The sequence below is a fragment of the Cervus canadensis genome, chromosome 8, assembly GCF_019320065.1.
Source record: "Cervus canadensis isolate Bull #8, Minnesota chromosome 8, ASM1932006v1, whole genome shotgun sequence".
NCBI classification, from domain to species: Eukaryota; Metazoa; Chordata; class Mammalia; order Artiodactyla; family Cervidae; genus Cervus; species Cervus canadensis.
Genome location: NC_057393.1, coordinates 58,825,093 through 58,842,888, shown reverse-complemented (window position 1 = coordinate 58,842,888; position 17,796 = coordinate 58,825,093). Strand labels below are relative to the sequence as shown.

Sequence of the window (17,796 nt, the reverse complement as noted above, 5' to 3'; positions counted from 1 at the left end):
AGGACCAGCCTCACCTTGTTCCACCCTGGGATGATGTTCTCATCTACACAGCCTGCTTCTGGGCTGGGTTACCCGCTTCTAATATTGTGTATACTGTGCCAGCAGTTCATGCCAAGGAAATTGAAAAGCCCCACTACCCCTTTCCTCCTCCTCTTTCTCTGTTGTCCTCCCTCTGTTTTGATGCTCACCCCACCCCCACCCCCTGCCATTCCTCCTTTTCCCTCCCTGCACCACTTGGGGTACCCGCGTAGGTGACAGCCACTCTCTCTGCCCACAGGTCCTTGGGAACCCTATGGCCAATGCCAACAACCCCATGAATCCAGGCGGCAACCCCATGGCGTCGGGCATGACCACCAGCAACCCCGGCCTCAACTCCCCACAGTTTGCTGGGCAGCAGCAGCAGTTCTCGGCCAAGGCCGGCCCCACTCAGCCCTACATCCAGCAGAGCATGTACGGCCGGCCCAACTACCCCGGCAGCGGGGGCTTCGGGGCCAGGTGAGCAGGGCCGGCCTGCAGGTCACATGCGGCGCAGCTGGCGGGGGGGCGTTCTGAGGGCCGTCAGCCCGTGGGGTTGAAGGACAACCTTTTTATTCCCCTGAATGACCCTGCTCTGCGTCGCACCTTTCCAAGTTGGGAGACGCCGAGAGAGCTGGGCTGCAGGAGGGTCCGCTCTGCCGTGCTGCTTGTGGAGGCGGAAGAGCGCAGGGACTGGAGGCCCGCGGTTCAGGAGTAAGGGAGGGAGACGGAAAGGAACCCCAGGAAGGCCCTCCGGGGACGTGGGGTGGGGCAGAGGCGCCCCGTTCCTCCCCTCGCTGTCCATCCCCCCTGTCCAGGACTGCCCTGTGGCCTCACCCCTCCCAGATCCCCAGGGCTGACCGCAGTCCTGCCAGGGGTCAGTGCAGTGGGGCCTCCTGGCTAAACACAGCTGCATCCCCATCTTGCCATCTTCTGCTGGGGCCATGGGCCAGTGGCTCAGGTTCTCTGAGACTCGGTGTCCTCCTCTAGGAGATGGGCTCACTGGGGTGGCCGAGAGTGCCGTGACCTAGGGTGTAGGAGCGAGCACCCACTAGGACCCAGGTGGGGCTCCAGGCACACAGCAACTTGGTGGTTCCCAAGTGGCCCGAGGGACTGACCGCCCACAGGAGGCCCCTGTCCCCACCGGGCTCTGAGTCTGGACCTCCCCGCTCCATGAGCTGTGGGCAGGAGGGCCTGGAACGGCCCGACCTCTCTCTCCCCACCCAAGGCTGGTCATGGGTTCATCTTTAGGCTCAGGCAACATCTAACTCACCCTTCTTTTCTCCCTCACAGTTACCCTGGGGGTCCGAATGCCCCAGCAGGCATGGGTGTCCCTCCACACACCAGGCCGCCCGCTGACTTCACTCAGCCAGCAGCTGCCGCTGCAGCAGCTGCAGTGGCGGCAGCAGCAGCCACGGCCACGGCCACAGCTACGGCCACCGTGGCAGCCTTGCAAGAAACACAGAATAAGGATATTAACCAGTATGGACCGGTAAGGGCCACACTAGTCCTGGTCCACTCAGCAGACAGCCCCGGGGATCGGAGTCGGGCTGTCCGCGTCTGTGTGCGGGGAGGAGCGGATGATGTCACGGTGCATTTAGGTTTTCCTAGAAGCACAGGGAGGGTTATATGTTGAGGTGTGGGTGTGTCAGTGTGAATGAGTGTGGTGGAGGGTGTTTGGGAGCTTGTGTTGGTTTTCCATGTTGCTTGTATATCTCTGTATGGGGAAAGATGTTCCATATTGCAATCTGGCCCCCACTTAACCGAAGAGCAGGCTGTGTCTAAAGCAGCCTCAATGCCATTCTGTCCCCTGGTGTCCTCTGAAGACCAGGGCTCCGCTAGTTGTCTCATCTGTGGATTTTGCCCAGGTCCCAGCTCTGACATTCAGAAGGATGGGATGGGATGTGAGGAGAGGGGGAGCGCTCGCAGAAATGCAGGACGGGTGTGGAGGTTGGGGATTTAAGTTTGGGGACAGCAGGGCGGGTGGGCAGAGATAGGCAGAGCTGAGTCCACCTCAGACTTGATGGATAGAGGGTGTGTATCTATTGGCTGAGAAACAAGGGCAGGGCCAGGGCTTCCAGGAAAGGGGCTCTTGCCTCCATCCTCATCCACCGCCATTCTCCCATGCCCCTCCCCACCCCTGCACCCCCTTTCCCGTTCCCTGCCTGCCTCCCTGGAAATGCTGCCTGTGCATTGAAGTGACTGCGCCCCACCCCTTAACACTCCTCGGGCTGCATCTTTCCTGTGCGGCCTGCAGAGGGCAGCCGTGAGCCCAGGCGGCTGGTGGTCCTTTGGAGCCAGGTCACCAGCTGCAGCCACACAGGAAAGTGCCCCAACTCCCAGTCCTGAACCCCCCACTTCCCCCACCCTTCCTTCCCTGCACTTTCAATGCATGTGGCATTTTATTCTTTTTTTTTTTCTTCTTCTCCCGTTGAAGGTCTGTTCCTCTTTCCAGATGGGTCCCACCCAGGCGTATAACAGCCAATTCATGAACCAGCCCGGGCCTCGGGGGCCTGCCTCCATGGGGGGCAGCATGAACCCCGCAAGCATGGCGGCTGGCATGACACCCTCGGGGATGAGCGGCCCTCCCATGGGCATGAACCAGCCCCGGCCGCCCGGCATCAGCCCCTTTGGCACACACGGGCAGCGGATGCCCCAGCAGACGTACCCGGGCCCCCGGCCCCAGTCCCTTCCCATTCAGAGCATAAAGAGGCCATACCCTGGAGAGGTGAGTGTGGTAGCAGGCAGACGGCGGGCAGGATGGGTGGCGGGGAGGACCTGGGACTTGCAGACACGGTGCTGTGGGCAGTACCTTGAAAAGGGCCTGGATTGACCCTCAGGGAACCCGAACCAAAAGGCAGCGTCTTAGGAGTCAGGTGCTTCTGAGTTTAAGGTCAGCACTGGCATGTCCCATCAAGAAGACCTTGAGCAAGTCACGTCTTCTCCTGGAATCTCTGTTTATTTCTTTCATGACCACCCAGCCCACGTCATGGGGCTGCCTGGAAGTCTTGAATGAGGGGATGTACCTGGAGCTCCTGGCCCTGGGGCTGGCATGAGCAGGCACTCAGCAAGCAGTGACTGCCCTTAGGACTTTCTGCTGTCTTAGCGCAGACAGTAGCTGGGCGACCTGGGGTAAGGCACTAAGATCTCCTTGGGTCCACATTCCTCACACCCATGTGAGGGCATCTCACTCAAGAGGGAGAGAGGAGACAAAGCCCTGTGACAATCTGAAGGCCCTGCACCTTGGAGAAGTGATTGGAAGGCAGGCAGCATGTTCCTGGGGCCCTGCCAGGACCAAGGCTGCCTATCAGGCTACCCGGCCAGCTCATCCACAGGATCGGGGAAGACCAAGGGAATCAAACCCACGCCTCCTGTCCTCCAGGAGCTAGGACTTCAGCCTGAAGGATGAGGTCTAAGCTGGAAGCCACAAAGGAATGATGCATGACGGGGTGTTTGGAACTCAGCATGAGGTCTGAAGAAGAACTTCCTGGAGGGGGAGTCACAGGGCCTTCAGAGAGCACTCAGAAAATAGGTTGGCAGCGAATGGCCTAGGTGGGTACCTAGGTAAAGGTTTAGTTCATCTGCGGAAGACACAGAGATGCTTCTCGAAAGGCCCACCTTGACTCCTCACCTGGATGGAGCCCATCCCGAGCACCTCCCAGTGTCTGCTTGCACACCTCTTCTCAGCTTGGCTCCACCCCGTCTCAGGACTGTGCCTTCTGCTTGGGCTTAAATGTGGCGTTAGAGCCAAGACCTCGAGGTCCTCAAAGGTCTGTGTGCTTCCCCTCGGCATCCACCGCACCCTTGGGCTAGAAGATGGCTTGGCCACTGATGGAGATGACCTGGGTCCAAGACAGAAGAGGTCAGGGTCAAACAAGGTCAAGCCCAGACCTCCTCCAGGTTGGCACCAGCTCAGAGAGAAGCCCGAGAAGAACGGCAGCTCCCGAGGCCCTGGCTGTCCTTGGGGATGGGAGGAGCCCTTGACCTGTGCGCCTCACTCCCAAGCACAGACCCCACACGAGTTCAGAGCCTTCTCAGCCCCTTCTGTGTTCAAAATCCCAGCATCCCCACTAGCTGGGCTGGGAGTGCATCTGTAGGCCCAGCCTCGGGACTGCTGGCACCCAAGGAGGTGACCACAGAAGAGGCAGCAGAATTCCCAGCATCAGCCTGGTGTCAGCCCTGCTCCTGTGCATTGCTGGCTCCCCAGCTCTTGCCTGCCACAGCAGGGCACACCAAAGGCTCTCACTTATCTTGACTACCTTTGTCTTTATCTGCAGTAAACTCCTGATGCTACCCAGCTACCCAATGCCTGACACTGGGCTGTGGCATCAGGGGCCGCAGCCAGCACAGCTTGAGCCTGTCTGAGAAGCTCTAAGTACATACACACTCGTAGAACCTCTCAGGTTGTCGGAACCCTGGGGCGGGGGCTAGTGTCAGTCACCTGGTCCCGCACAGGACTCTGCTGGTGGACAGTCCCCAGCCTCCACTTCCTGTCCTGCAGTGATGTGACAGGAATCCCACCGTAACACAGAACAGCTGCTGTGTGACAGTAATGTGAACTGGCCAAGTTCTTCACTGCTGATGCAAACCTGGTTCTCCTCTGCCACTTACCCTCTGCCCTTCTTTCATGTATTGAGCAAGTTTTCATTGCTGGCCTGTTTTCTGCCAGACCCTGGGACACAACCATCTCCTGCACCTCCGAGCCGAGAGGGCAAGAGAGACAGCTAATAGACAAGGGGTTTCAACAGACGGAAGCAGCACCGACTCTGCAGGATGTAATGACGTGGGGTGCCCCAGGGTCACCTGATCTTACAAATGAGGAGGCAACTGGAAGGTGGGGAGTGGCTCTTCCAGGACAGTGATCCTGCCCCTCCCAGGAACGGTTGCCTTCCCCGAGAGGGGTTGTCTTGTCCCTTCAGCAGCCTAGTTCTCCCGACCTCTGCATGGATGACCCAGAACTCAACATCAGTGTGTTCTGCTCAGTGTGGGGTAGGGGGAGAGAGCCTCTCAGATTCAGGGGCTCAGCTTTGCAGATGTGCCTCCTGTTGTCTGTCACAAACCAAGCACCAGGAGAAATCCAAAGGGGGCTTCGGAATCAAGTGCCTGCCTGATGGTGTGAACAAGAGGCTCTGGAAGTGCCCAGGGGCGTGGGGCTTCCAGAAAGACAGCTTTCAGGGGAGGTGGCCCTTGAGAAGAGAGGCCAGCTGTTACGTCCCTGCATGTCAGGGCAGGAAGGGGCCCCAGGCATCATCTTGTTTAGCTGCTCCTCTTTGCAGGCGGGGTGGATGTTTTGTGGGTGGCAGTCATCAGGGGCAGAGGAGAGGAGAGGAGGCGGCCCCAGCATCAGTGAGCAGCTTGGCTTCCAGACACTGATGACCTTCCCTGCTCCTTTCTCTGCCACCACAGCCTAACTATGGAAACCAGCAATACGGACCAAACAGCCAGTTCCCCACCCAGCCAGGCCAGTACCCTACCCCCAACCCACCGCGGCCGCTCACCTCTCCCAACTACCCCGGGCAGCGGATGCCCAGCCAGCCGAGCACCGGGCAGTACCCGCCCCCCACGGTCAACATGGGGCAGTATTATAAGGTGAGTCCCGCTGCCCCACGGGCCCCTTCCCTCCTCACCAGCTCAGCTCCCTTCCCCTGCCTGTGTCATCCTGGCCCTGGGCACCCCCTGAGGTCACCAGTGGGCCTGCGGAGATTTCTGGATGTGACCACGTGTGCTCTGAGCTGTGCATAATGACAGACTGGCTTTTCTTGGTTCCTGTTCTCACGGGGCTCAGACGATGGTTTTCCTTCTCCTTTTACTATTTATAGTGCATGTAAGATAATAACAATGAAGGAAATATATTTTTTTAAGAAAAAGCACCCGCTCGAATATATTTACGTTTGATATTCTATGCACATGGGCTCCAACAATGTTATACGGTTGTTATTATGGTTGTAATTTTGAACCTATTTCTTTCACTTGACACAGTGTGTTACTTATTGCTACAGTCCCAGTGATTGTCACTTTTAATGGCTGCCTGACATCCTACTGAGAACCATACGGCATTTTATCCTTTCTGTTGGACATGTGGGGTTTTTTCTGTGGTTTCACTTTTGAAATAGTACAATAATATTTTCAGGCACGTAACTCTTTCCTTCTTTGGGATTACTATAAAATACATTCTCAGGAGCGAGGAAGACTCTGGAAATAATTTACACCTATTTGCTCATGAATCACGCCAATTTACATGATCACCCACTACTTGGCTTACGTGGGCTTACTATTTTTACCGCAACTTCAGCACATTAGGTGTTGCTATTTCTATAAACTCACTAAATTAGTAGCAATGGGCAGAGAGAGGCAAAGCACTGAAGACCGCGGTGACCTGCTCTGCCCCCACCCTGCCCCCCACCCCAGCACTGGGCGGGCCTTGTCACCATCCCCTGTCCTTCTGGAAGATTTTCATTTCAGGAGGGAGAGAGGGTTTCTGGTAGCTTTTCTGCCTTCCATTCATGGCTTTGTTTATCTTGCTTTACCAGCCAGAGCAGTTTAATGGACAAAATAACACCTTCTCTGGAAGCAGCTACAGCAACTACAGCCAAGGGAACGTCAATAGGGTATGTTTCCGTTTCCATCTTGGGAATTATAACCCACATGCACTGTGTTAGAGCGGGCCTCACTGTTTCTGCCCCAGTCTTTCTGGACGTTAGTAGGGCCATCTGCTCCAAGCCACAGAGATGCTTAGAGAATCCACAGTTCAGATGGGTGGGATGGGAATGAGTGTGGACCTGGCCAGCCCAGGAAAAAAGCAATGTGGGGACTAAGAGACCAAGGGAAGGGGCTCCTGGAGATGCTTCACGCCTGACTCCATCTGGGGACCGCAGTGTGGTGGGATGGGGATGAAGGACATGGCCTACAGTCATGCTGTGGGCAGCAGGAGACCTGGAATTGTTTCCAGCTTTCTTCTTCTCCCCAGACTATATTAGGCAAGTCCTCCATCACCCTGAGCCTGTGTTCTCATTGGTCAAATGGGCTGGGGACCCTACAATCTTTCGATGTCGTGACCCAAGGGAAGGGTGGTGATGCCCTTCCCAGACCCACCTGTCTTCCTATGGGGGCAGAGGCCTGAGTGCGGCCAGAGTGGAGGCAGGGATTTCCCGGGAGGGTCTCTTCCCTTGGGGGAGCAACGGCTGCAGCCCAAGGAGGCTAGGGTGGGTGGGGTCTGTGTCCAGAGCCATGGCCCCTCCTTCCTTATTCCATGAACCCGTAACCTATATGTGGTTTCTCTTTCCTTCCAGCCTCCCAGGCCGGTTCCTGTGGCGAACTACCCCCACTCACCTGTTCCAGGGAACCCCACGCCCCCCATGACCCCCGGAAGCAGCATCCCCCCATACCTGTCCCCCAGCCAAGACGTTAAGCCACCCTTCCCGCCTGACATCAAGCCAAATATGAGCGCTCTGCCGCCGCCCCCAGGTGAGCGCCCCTCTCTCTCCTTCACGCCCTCCCGCCCTCTGTCCAGACACCTCCACAAGCCCCCGCCTCCCCTTCCCCCAGAGTACACCAGGAGTCAGGGCACTTGGAAGTCTGACTGCTGGCCTGTGGGGTTGGGCGTGTGAAAAGAGTGGGGGGTGTGAGAGCAGACCTCCTCCCCCCCTGCCTGAGCAGTGGGAGGCTGGGAGGCAAAGTGGCGCTCAGCTGTGGAAAAGGACTGGGAGACGTCTTCAGGGCTTCCAGGGCAGATGGCAGGTGGGGACAAGAATAGGATGCATGGGACATGGGATGCAGGGATGCTCAGGATGGGGTCCAGTGGACCGGAAGATGCCGGGGGCTGTCTGATGTGCCCTTAGGCACACAGCCCAGCTGCTGTGGCCCTGTTCACACACACGTGCGGGGCATGCAGCCAAGGGTGCGTGTCGTGTGCCACGGCGGCCAGGGCTCACCGGCTCCTCCCCTGTGCAGCCAGCCACAATGACGAGCTGCGGCTCACGTTCCCCGTGCGGGACGGCGTGGTGCTGGAGCCCTTCCGCCTGGAGCACAACCTGGCCGTCAGCAACCACGTCTTCCACCTGCGGCCCACGGTCCACCAGACGCTGATGTGGAGGTGAGTGTGAGGGCGCGGCACAGCCCACGCCAGGTGGAGGCGGCCCTGAGGCTGACATCTGGGCCCTGGCCTTGCCTGGGAGAGGTGGTAACAGCATCTGTTTGACACCGTCGCCTGTTCGGCACCACTGACTGGGCCCTGCTGTGTGCAAGGCCTTGGGAATGTCATGGGAAACCTACCGGTGCCTGGGAGACAGACAGAGCTGCCTTGGCGTAGTGGCCCAAGGGTGGGATCAGCTGTCACTCACCCCGGTCCTGAGCGAGTGCTCTAGGACAAATTCCCAGGGGAAACAGTGGCTAGCTGAGACCTAAAGGCTGAGAAGGAGGATAATCCAGCGGGGACTCTAAGCTGGCCCCTGACTGTGGCTCATGTGGCCAGAGCCAGGAATATAGAGAGGTGCAGGAGCAGGGCTGGGTCCTTCCTGAACCAAGCAAGCAGCTGGCCACTGGGCGCGGCTGCTGCTCAAACATCCAGCGCTGGAGCGTGGGGTCTAGAGGCCCCTGCTAGCCCAGGCTCTGTGTTCTGAGCCTCTTATACCTGATCTCGTTTGATCTTATGAGCGGGCATTGCTTGCCCCATTGACAGTGAGGAAATGGAGGCCAGAGAAGTGGTTAGCTTGGGTGAGTCCTCACAGGTAGCAAGAAGCAGAACTGGGAGTTGGGCTCAGACCTCTTAGACACCAGAACCCATTGGTGTCTCCACCCTCGGTCCCTTCTCGGCCAGGACTCAGCTGCCCGCTGAGCACCTTGAGGGCATGAGATGTGTCTGAGCTGAGCGCCTGCCTGCACACACACACCTGTGCACACACAGCTCTGCACACACAGCTGGCCCATCGCCTTGATCAGGGGGATCAGGCTTCAGAGCAGGCCTGAGACAGCCAGGGGGAGCATAAGGGCGTGGGAGCACAGACGCTCAGGCAGGAGAGATGCCCATGCAGGGGCCCTGCTCACTCACCCCTCCTTACCTGTGAGTACCCTCGCCCACGAGACCTCCTGTGCCCTGGCCACTGGCCCTGCTCACCTTTCATGCATGTGTGGTCCCTGCTGGGTTTGTGGGAATTCTTTCAGGGCCGTGTCCTTGGGGCCCACCATGGAGGGGAATGGGGAGACTGGACCAAACATGGCCCTGGCCTGGGATGCTTCTTCCACAGGAGCCTAGGACATAATCAGTCTTCCAGCTGGTCTCGTTGAGTTAGTGACTGTCCTTTCTGTCCGTCTGTCTCTGTCCTTACATGCAGGGGGCTGGGAGATAGTGGCCAGAGTTGTGGGAGTCCTGGGGGAACTGGGGTTGTTGGGGTGGGTTTTGATAGGTGGGGCCTGGGCAGTGGGAATGTCCAGGGAGAGAGAGGAGGTGGTCGGGGGAGACTTCATGGCTGAGGACGGAGTCCTGGGCCACTTGATGGGGGCTGTGATGAGGTTGAGGTGTGTGGCCCCGCCAGGCATCCTGGAGGCTCTGGGCAGCCCCCTGGCAGAGCCACCCTGAGCCTCGGCTCCACCCCCAGGTCGGACCTGGAGCTGCAGTTCAAGTGCTACCACCACGAGGACCGGCAGATGAACACCAACTGGCCAGCCTCGGTGCAGGTCAGCGTGAACGCCACGCCCCTCACCATCGAGCGCGGGGACAACAAGACGTCCCACAAGCCGTTGCACCTCAAGCACGTGTGCCAGCCGGGCCGCAACACCATCCAGATCACTGTCACCGCCTGCTGCTGCGTGAGTGTGTGGGAGGTTGGGGAGCCTCAGCGCCCCGTGGGGTCAGCCATGGCCTGGGGTCCCCCTCCAAACAGCTCCCGGAGTGATCTTTTAGAAGTACCCCAGAAATGTGCCGCTGTCCTCACGCCCCACTCTCCCGGGACTATGGGACGAAATTCAGGCCACTGTGCTCTGGCCCAAGGCCTGGCCTTCTCCCCTCTTGCACCACAGCCTCCCCTCCACTTCCTCTTGGAGCTGTTAGACACCACCTGCCCCCATGCCCACCACCTTCTTCCACTGGGGAAGTCCTGTGTCTCCCTCAAAGCTAGGCTCCATTCATGCCTCATTTTCAAAAAATGTTTATATTCTAATCATCTTTTCCCCCAGACCCAACTCCACCAAGTCTGGAGTTAACTCCCTCCCTTGATCATCCAGCAATGCTAGCTTAGAGCTCTGTATGTGTGTGTGTGTATGTGTGTGTCCCCTGACCTGTGACTCACTGCTCTAGGACCACATCTAAGCCATGCTCCTATCCCCCAGGATCAGGGCCTGGCACTTGGGTCTTGCTTGGGAATTTGCAGTTTACCTCCCCCTCACCACCGCCCGCTGGTCTCCCTGGAGGAGAAAAAAGAGCTCTGATCTGGCCCTCCTGAGAGTTGGGACTTTAAGACCACCCAGAGATAGGAGTCACAGGACTAGGGATGCTGTCAGAGTGAGGAGCTTATGGGGGCTTGTTGGGGTGGGCAGTCCTAGAAGGCTTCCTGGAGGAGTGAAGACAAGACAACATCTTGTGGCAGGAAGGATGGAGTAGGCATGATGGGGAACAGCAGGGTGCAAGGGTAGGAAGTGTTTGGCTCCAATCCTGATGCCTTGTGCCTGTGACCACCTTCAGGGGAGGGGGTTGCTATTTGAGCATCAGAGTCAGCTTTGGTGGAGACCCACTGTCCCTGGGGAGTGACCCCTGTCTGGATCCCCAGCTCACAGGTCCCAAGACACATCCTGGTCCTTTAGGGCTCTCCCAGGTCCCAGGGACCCTCTCCTAGCAGAGCATCACTGTGGACGTGGGGCCCTTTCCTGTGTTTAGCCTCTGGGGCACGGTGAGTGGGCATGGGGGCCACATGGCAGGGAACGAGTCTCCGCTTTTTCTTGGCAGTCCCACCTCTTTGTGCTGCAGCTGGTCCACCGGCCCTCTGTGCGCTCCGTGCTGCAAGGCCTCCTCAAGAAGCGGCTCCTGCCTGCGGAGCACTGTATCACGAAAAGTGAGTGGGGGCTCGGGGCTGGAACCAGACCCCAGTCTCTCTGCATGCACTGTCCCTCAAGCCTGACACCACTGGGCCCTGAGGGTCCCCTGGCACGAGGCCCTCCCCCTTCCCTTCCAGTGCCCCTCCTCTGGGGTTGTGGGGACAATCCGATGAGTACACAGTACTGTTATCACAGGATATGAGGCAGATTAAACCAAGATGCCATGGTGTAGGTAGTCTGGGCAGGCTCCCTGGAGGTGATCACCTGGAAGGATGGGAGGAACTGGAGAAGAGGGTTCTTCATTGTGGGGTAAGCACAGAGGTCAGTTGCAGACTGGGCTCCTCACCTCAACAGCCCAAGCCCAACTTGAGAGGAAAGACCTTGGCTTAGAGTCCCAGGAGCAGACACTTGGGGTAGGGGGCACCATGCAGGAAGTGGGAAGTATGCTACTACACCCCCTTCAAATGTGCTTCTTCGTATTCTGAGCCCTAGAATCCTGCCAGGCCATTTCCACACTTGGAGAACTAAGCGCAAAAGTGCCTGTGGGGCTCTCCCACTGACCCAGAAAATCAGTGAAGTGCCAGACTGTTTTGGCAGGTTTTGCAGAAAGTCCTGCCTTCCTAATGAAGGTAGGGCATGAACTGCAGAAACTGAGGGGCTGACGGCATGGCCACCTCCAGGGACACTTCACACTTATCAACTGAAGAGTGTCATTCCAGAGTACTGGGTATCCCAGGGCCCCCAACATGCCGATCTCGCTTTCACCCAGGCCAAGGTGCCCTGCACCTATTTATGAGACCTCCCAGTGTTAGGGGTTGTGGAGAACCAGGGTGTGCATCAGTCACTTGAGGGAGTGGGGGAAGTACAGGACATTCTTGTCCTGCTTATCCACTTCTGCCTCCACCCTATAGTCAAGCGGAATTTCAGCAGTGTGGCGGCCTCATCGGGCAACACGACCCTCAATGGGGAGGATGGCGTGGAGCAGACAGCCATCAAGGTATCTCTGAAGTGCCCCATCACATTCCGGCGCATCCAACTGCCTGCTCGAGGCCATGATTGCAAGCATGTCCAGGTGAGCAGTCCTGGGAGGAGCCTCCTGGAATCTGGCTGGGATGGCAGTGGGGTAGGCTCAGGGCAGCAGGGCTGTCTCTAACCCTGGAAGGATGCCCTGGCCATCAGCAGCTGATTTCACTCACTCATTCCTGCCATCATGTATCCGTCAAGCAACTTCTCTGTGTACCCAGAGCTGGGTCCATCTGGTTTGTGTATCGCCAATGAGCTGTTGAAGTGTCAGGACTTAACTTCTCTGGATTTGAGGAAGTCTCATGAGGTTTTATTGAGCAGTTAGGATGGATGTAAACCTCACTGGTGGGACCTGCTTCTTCCCTATGAACTAAGAGACATGAACAATTCAGAGGATGGACTAGTAACAAAGTTGGAAATAAGAGGATGGAACCCCCACCCCCAAAATGAAAGTGCTGGGGATTTGGAATTCAGGCTTCATTGGTTATGCACCATCATAGCAATTCATTCTTCCCCTCTAAGCCTCAGTACCTCCTCTGGGCCGTGGGGACAGTTTCCTTGCCCAACTCACAGAACTCTTTGGATATGACAGATAATGACAGTTGTCATGATGTCTACAGATGGGAGAGGTATCCACTCACTTCTTTTGGTTTCCTCTCTCAGAAGGAGCCAGAAAGAATTATAGAGACCTCTTCTGGAGCCCCAGAGGCTCCAGAACTGGATTTAGACAGTCCCAGCCCTGGCAGACGTCACAAGCCAGCTGGAAATACTGCCTTTTCGGCCACCATAGCTGGTGTGAACCGGAGAGCAGGGGCACCTCTGCCCGGTTCATCCTGAGGCCTTGCCCTGAGCTCAGGAAGTGGCGGCGGGTTGAGTGCCTGGTCACAGTTTGGGTGGCTAAACACAGGCAGCCCTAGTGGGTGAGATGCATTGGGTGGGGGATACCCTGGGGCCAGGCCAGCCACACCCTCAGCCCCCATCCTCTCACAACAGGCCCCAAAGGCTTCATAGTGGGTCCCCCTCCATCAACAGCTCCTTCCCTGGGAAAACGGGGGCAGGGGACGTCTGGTTCCTTTATTTGTCTCATACATGCTGATGAACCAGATGGGGCGTGTCCTCCACACGTGGGCTCGGCCAGTGAGAGGGGCAGGATTGGTGAGGGGCGGCCGCAGGGGAACTGGAAGGCTGCTTGGAGGCCGTGGGTAATCTGGTGCACGGGGCTGGTATGAGGAGGGCTGGGCACATTGTTGCAGGGACTCAGCGTGGCCCATAGGCTGTATGCACAGCAGGAAATAGGGAAGATTATCACCCCGCCCAGCCCCCCAGCCCCGGGTCTCTCCATCACCTGTCTCCCTCCCTGGTGGGACATCTTCATGAGGGTCCCAGAGGCAGTTCCGGTTGCATATAAGTGATTTCTGAGGGCCCTGGGCTCATCTGTCTTTGTCTCCCGGCTTCTGCAGTGCTTTGACTTGGAGTCATACCTGCAGCTGAACTGCGAGAGAGGGACCTGGAGGTGTCCTGTGTGCAAGTAAGTGACTCCTGCCTCGGCATAAGCACAGTTGCCTGGCTATGGGAGGAGCTCGGGGCCTGTTCTATGGGGTCCAGCCTCCTCCCACCTGCCCTAAATGCATAGCAGAGGGGCTCAGATTACAGGGGCAGTGCATAGTCCCCTTGTACCAAGCTGTCGCAAGGCTGCCCTCTCCTGTTGGTGCCCCAGTCGTAACCAGCGGCAGGGGCCGAGTCTCTTGGGCACAGTGGGGAGGAGTGGGCTGTGTCTCTACCCCTTAGGGTCCAGCAGCCAAAGCCAATCCCCACCTCTCTCCTTTTCCAGTAAAACTGCTCTGCTGGAGGGCCTGGAGGTGGATCAGTACATGTGGGGCATCCTGAATGCCATCCAACAGTAAGTAGGCCTCTCCACGCGGGGGAAGGGGGTTGGGGGGGCAACAGGAATGCGGGCCCTGATGGTATGAGGTGAGTATACATGGTTGCCCCTGATAATTTTTCCCGCTCTGAGCCAGCAGACCATTTTCCCACATCCCTCACTTCTCTGCAAATTTAAGGGCTTCTCTACCTGGGGGCAAATGAACTTTGCAGAAAGGACCACGCTGTCAGAGCAGGAAGCTGACGGTGCCTGCAGTGGTGGCCATGCCGTGAGTGCAGGCTTTGGGGCCAGCTGCACAGCCACTTGATTTTCCTAGCCTCAGTCTCCCCTTCTCTCCAAAGAAGTAAAAGTCCCCGATACCTCTGTTGTAGGCAGAGTGTGATGGGAATGGGGGCAGAGGGAGCCTGGATGAGAGCATCACAGTGTCTATTCAAGCTGGAGGCTCTTGCGTCTACAACCTGGTACCCAGGACCCCAGCTCTGCCCCTTTGTTCCCCCAGCTCCGAGTTTGAAGAGGTCACCATCGACCCCACTTGCAGCTGGCGGCCAGTGCCCATCAAATCGGACCTTCACATTAAAGATGACCCTGATGGCATCCCTTCCAAGAGGTTCAAGACCATGAGTCCCAGCCAGATGATCATGCCCAATGTCATGGAGATGATCGCTGCCCTGGGCCCTGGCCCATCCCCCTATCCACTTCCGCCTCCACCTGGGAGCACCAACTCCAACGACTACAGCAGCCAAGGTGGGTGACGGCCGATGAGGAGGGAGGGAGAAGCCACGGCGGGGGCCCAGGATTTCTGGGGTGATGGTGGCAGGTGCAGGGAAGGTGTGGTATGAAGAGGCAGAGGTAACTTGCACCCCTAAAAACAACACCCCACCGCTGGCCTTGGGGTGCAGTGCCATCCTTCCTTCTCCATCCTACTGCTTAGTTCCATCCAGCCCTGTGGGTTGGTACCCAGTTGGGAAGGCATGCGTGAGACGCTGCTCCATGAGCCAGCCTCCTGCCCCTCGTACCCCACCCTGCTCAGCCTCCTCTCCTGACTCCTTGAGCTCCCAGGCCAGCAGCTGCCGATCTCAGGGGCTTCTGAGCCCACTTTGCTTGAGACACTACCACCACCCTGCCCCTTCCCCAGGCCCCCTGTGTTTCCTTTTGATGTTCTATGTATTGTGGCTGTGCCTACACCTCTCCCACCCTCTGAGAGATAGAGTCTAGGGGCCTGGAGCACCAGCCTTCAGCCACCGAGGTCACCGTCATTGTCCCTCACTCTCTTTGCCACCCAGACCCAGCTGCACTGCACTGCCCTCGGTTCCCAGAGAGTACCCTCCCTGCCCCCCAGAAGTCTGGGGATGTCAGCGCCCCACAGAATCCCTGCCCTTAGGTCCCGGGGCTCCAGATGATCAGATTCCCAGAGAGGTTAGCCTACCTAGCCAGAGTCCCACAGCATACTGAGGGGCCCAGCTTTCCAGCATGCTGATCCTCTGAGCTCTCACCACCTCCACACGGTGGAGGGAGCAGCGGCTTGGGGGCCAGATGGCTGGCTTCTCAGGGTGGACTCTCGAATCTAGCACGGCTTCTTTGTTTACTGGGCAGATTCTGGCCGCCTGCTCTGGGCCTGGTTCGTCCCAGTGTTGAAAGGCAGGCATGTGGTGGCTGTAGGGGAACAGGTCTGGGGGCTAGCTCTGCAGAGCCTGCAGAGAGTTCAGACTTGGGCCTCATTCTAGGACCCTCTGCCAACAGGAGTCCCGCCCACCCTGTCCGCCTATGCTGGTCCTGCTTGTAGCTGTAGACCAGCAGACACCCAGGGGTGCAAAGGCCCGCAGGAAAAGGCCACCCTGGGCCCCACCATACAGCCTGGAGGTCTGAGCTGCCAGAGCCGACCCTAGCCTTGCAGGGGTTTGGGCCTGGGTTCTTCGTTTCCACACTCTGATTCCCTGGGCAGGGAATTTTCCCTATGGATAACACCCCTCCCCATCTGGTTTTATCCCCAGGAAACAACTACCAAGGCCATGGCAATTTTGACTTCCCCCACGGGAACCCCGGCGGGACGTCCATGAATGACTTCATGCACGGGCCCCCCCAGCTCTCCCACCCCCCGGACATGCCCAACAACATGGCCACCCTCGAGAAGCCCCTCAGTCACCCCATGCAGGAGACTGTGAGTACCTTTTCCTTGCCCATGACCCTCCACCTCCCCGGTGCCCCCAGCCCTAGTATGGGGCTATTTGGGACAGAGGGCTCCCCTGGACCTTTCTGATGTTTGCCTGGTTCCCTCCCAGGCAAAGGGGAGGGCGGAGAGTTGAGTCTGGGGACTCAGGAGGGAATTGGGGGCCTAACCAAAGCTGGGTCATGGCCCAACAGCATCCCTGGACTTGGCTGTTTCACCCAGGACATCAGGTACTCAGACGGGGGAAACTTCAGGCTCTTAGCTACACATACATACTGCATACATATGTACACGTGCTGATGCCTGCACACACCCTGCACGCGGGCCCACACACTGCCATACACATGGCACACATCCTACACACGTGCACACACACACATACACACATACACGCCGTCCCCCCTTACACACACTCTTACACTGACTCATAGCTCCATCTAGCCATCTAGAATTTTGTCCCAAACCCAGGCACTTTACTCCCTGAGAGTCTGATCCCCTCATTCTGCAAAAAGAAACGTGAGGACATCTACTTATCCCAAGAGGATTCACTTCTCATCCTGTTTCACATATTAACACACACTCTATCACTGAGAAAGCCCCTTTGGGTGAGGTGCCCCGTGCCGTCCAGTGCCTTCTCTTCCTGTGGCCCCAACAGCAGTGGTGGAGGTCTGACCACCTTCCAGGTTCTCATCTAGGCAGTGCTGGATGATTCCACTTGATCTAGCGGACATGTTCTGAGCCTGACCTCCCGGCTGTGCCTTTTATCAGTCGCAAGCAAGACAGACACAGGCCTCGTGCTCATGGAGCAGAAGTTCTGGTGGTGCCTGGATGGAGGAAGCACAGTTGGTGTTTGGGAAAGCCGAGGCCCAGGAGCTGAAGACTGAGGCCTCGATTATTCTTTGTGTCTCTCATCTTAGCCAAGGGGCAGTCACGGAGGGCCTGGCAGTAGGTTCTGGGTCACAGCTGCCAGAGAGAAGGGGCCAGGGAGTCTCGTCAACACCCGGCAGTGGGGTTGGGCCTGCACCTGAAGACATCTCTCCAAGCTCTGCTTTCTCCACGGCGTAGCCTCGAAGGAAGGGGCCTCTGGATTGTACTGTGTTCCCCACACTTGACATGGAATTGGTTCTGCTACTGGGCCAGGGGATTGTCCTATACACCAGAGCCACTAATCTCAGCAGGACCGACTCCTAACCAGAAGGACTCTGAGTAAGGGGCACTGTAGCAACTTGCCCGCAGGAGCCCAGAATGCCATATCAGAAATAGCTGCTTTCACAGGCCTTCGGCCATGTTTTTGTAAGTTGCTTTTTGCCCTGTGGGGCTTCTGATTTCTGGGAGCCTTTCTCCTGGCCCCCTTCCCTGGCCCTGCTCCCCAGGATCTCAGCATTGCATGCCCAGGAGTCACCCAGATCTCCCCCTGACCCCATATTCACATGGCACCTTCTGAGTCCTCACAATTCCCAACACTCAGACATGGCAGTGGGGGCAGTGTTTCCTTCCCCTGTCCAACAAGACTCTCTCCTGCCTTGTCAGCTCTGCTGCCTGTGAGTTGACTTCACAGCCCCCCAGGATGCTTCTCAAATATGCACCATCCTCACCCGTTTCTGGGCTTAGGTTAGATGGTGAAACTAGACCCAGAAGTACAGATGCACAAGACGGTGGGGTGCAGTCACAGGTCGACCAACCC

At 57.7% G+C, this 17,796-nt stretch overlaps 1 protein-coding gene across 6 annotated transcripts in view; it reads left to right on the top strand.

Moving 5' to 3' along the window:
* The window catches only part of ZMIZ1 (zinc finger MIZ-type containing 1), a 171,653-nt gene that overhangs the window by 146,775 nt on the left and 7,082 nt on the right, over window positions 1-17,796 (top strand). For 5 of the 6 annotated variants that reach the window (XM_043476403.1, XM_043476405.1, XM_043476402.1 and 2 more), the window contains 14 exons: window positions 278-495; window positions 1,309-1,507; window positions 2,453-2,743; window positions 5,422-5,604; window positions 6,546-6,623; window positions 7,305-7,479; window positions 7,966-8,107; window positions 9,609-9,819; window positions 10,952-11,057; window positions 11,952-12,112; window positions 13,524-13,591; window positions 13,895-13,963; window positions 14,445-14,689; window positions 15,937-16,103. In XM_043476403.1, coding sequence (XP_043332338.1) covers window positions 278-495; window positions 1,309-1,507; window positions 2,453-2,743; window positions 5,422-5,604; window positions 6,546-6,623; window positions 7,305-7,479; window positions 7,966-8,107; window positions 9,609-9,819; window positions 10,952-11,057; window positions 11,952-12,112; window positions 13,524-13,591; window positions 13,895-13,963; window positions 14,445-14,689; window positions 15,937-16,103 — 2,313 coding nt within the window. The remainder of the gene's footprint in view (window positions 1-277; window positions 496-1,308; window positions 1,508-2,452; window positions 2,744-5,421; window positions 5,605-6,545; window positions 6,624-7,304; window positions 7,480-7,965; window positions 8,108-9,608; window positions 9,820-10,951; window positions 11,058-11,951; window positions 12,113-13,523; window positions 13,592-13,894; window positions 13,964-14,444; window positions 14,690-15,936; window positions 16,104-17,796) is intronic. The other variant, XM_043476404.1, reaches the window with a different exon arrangement.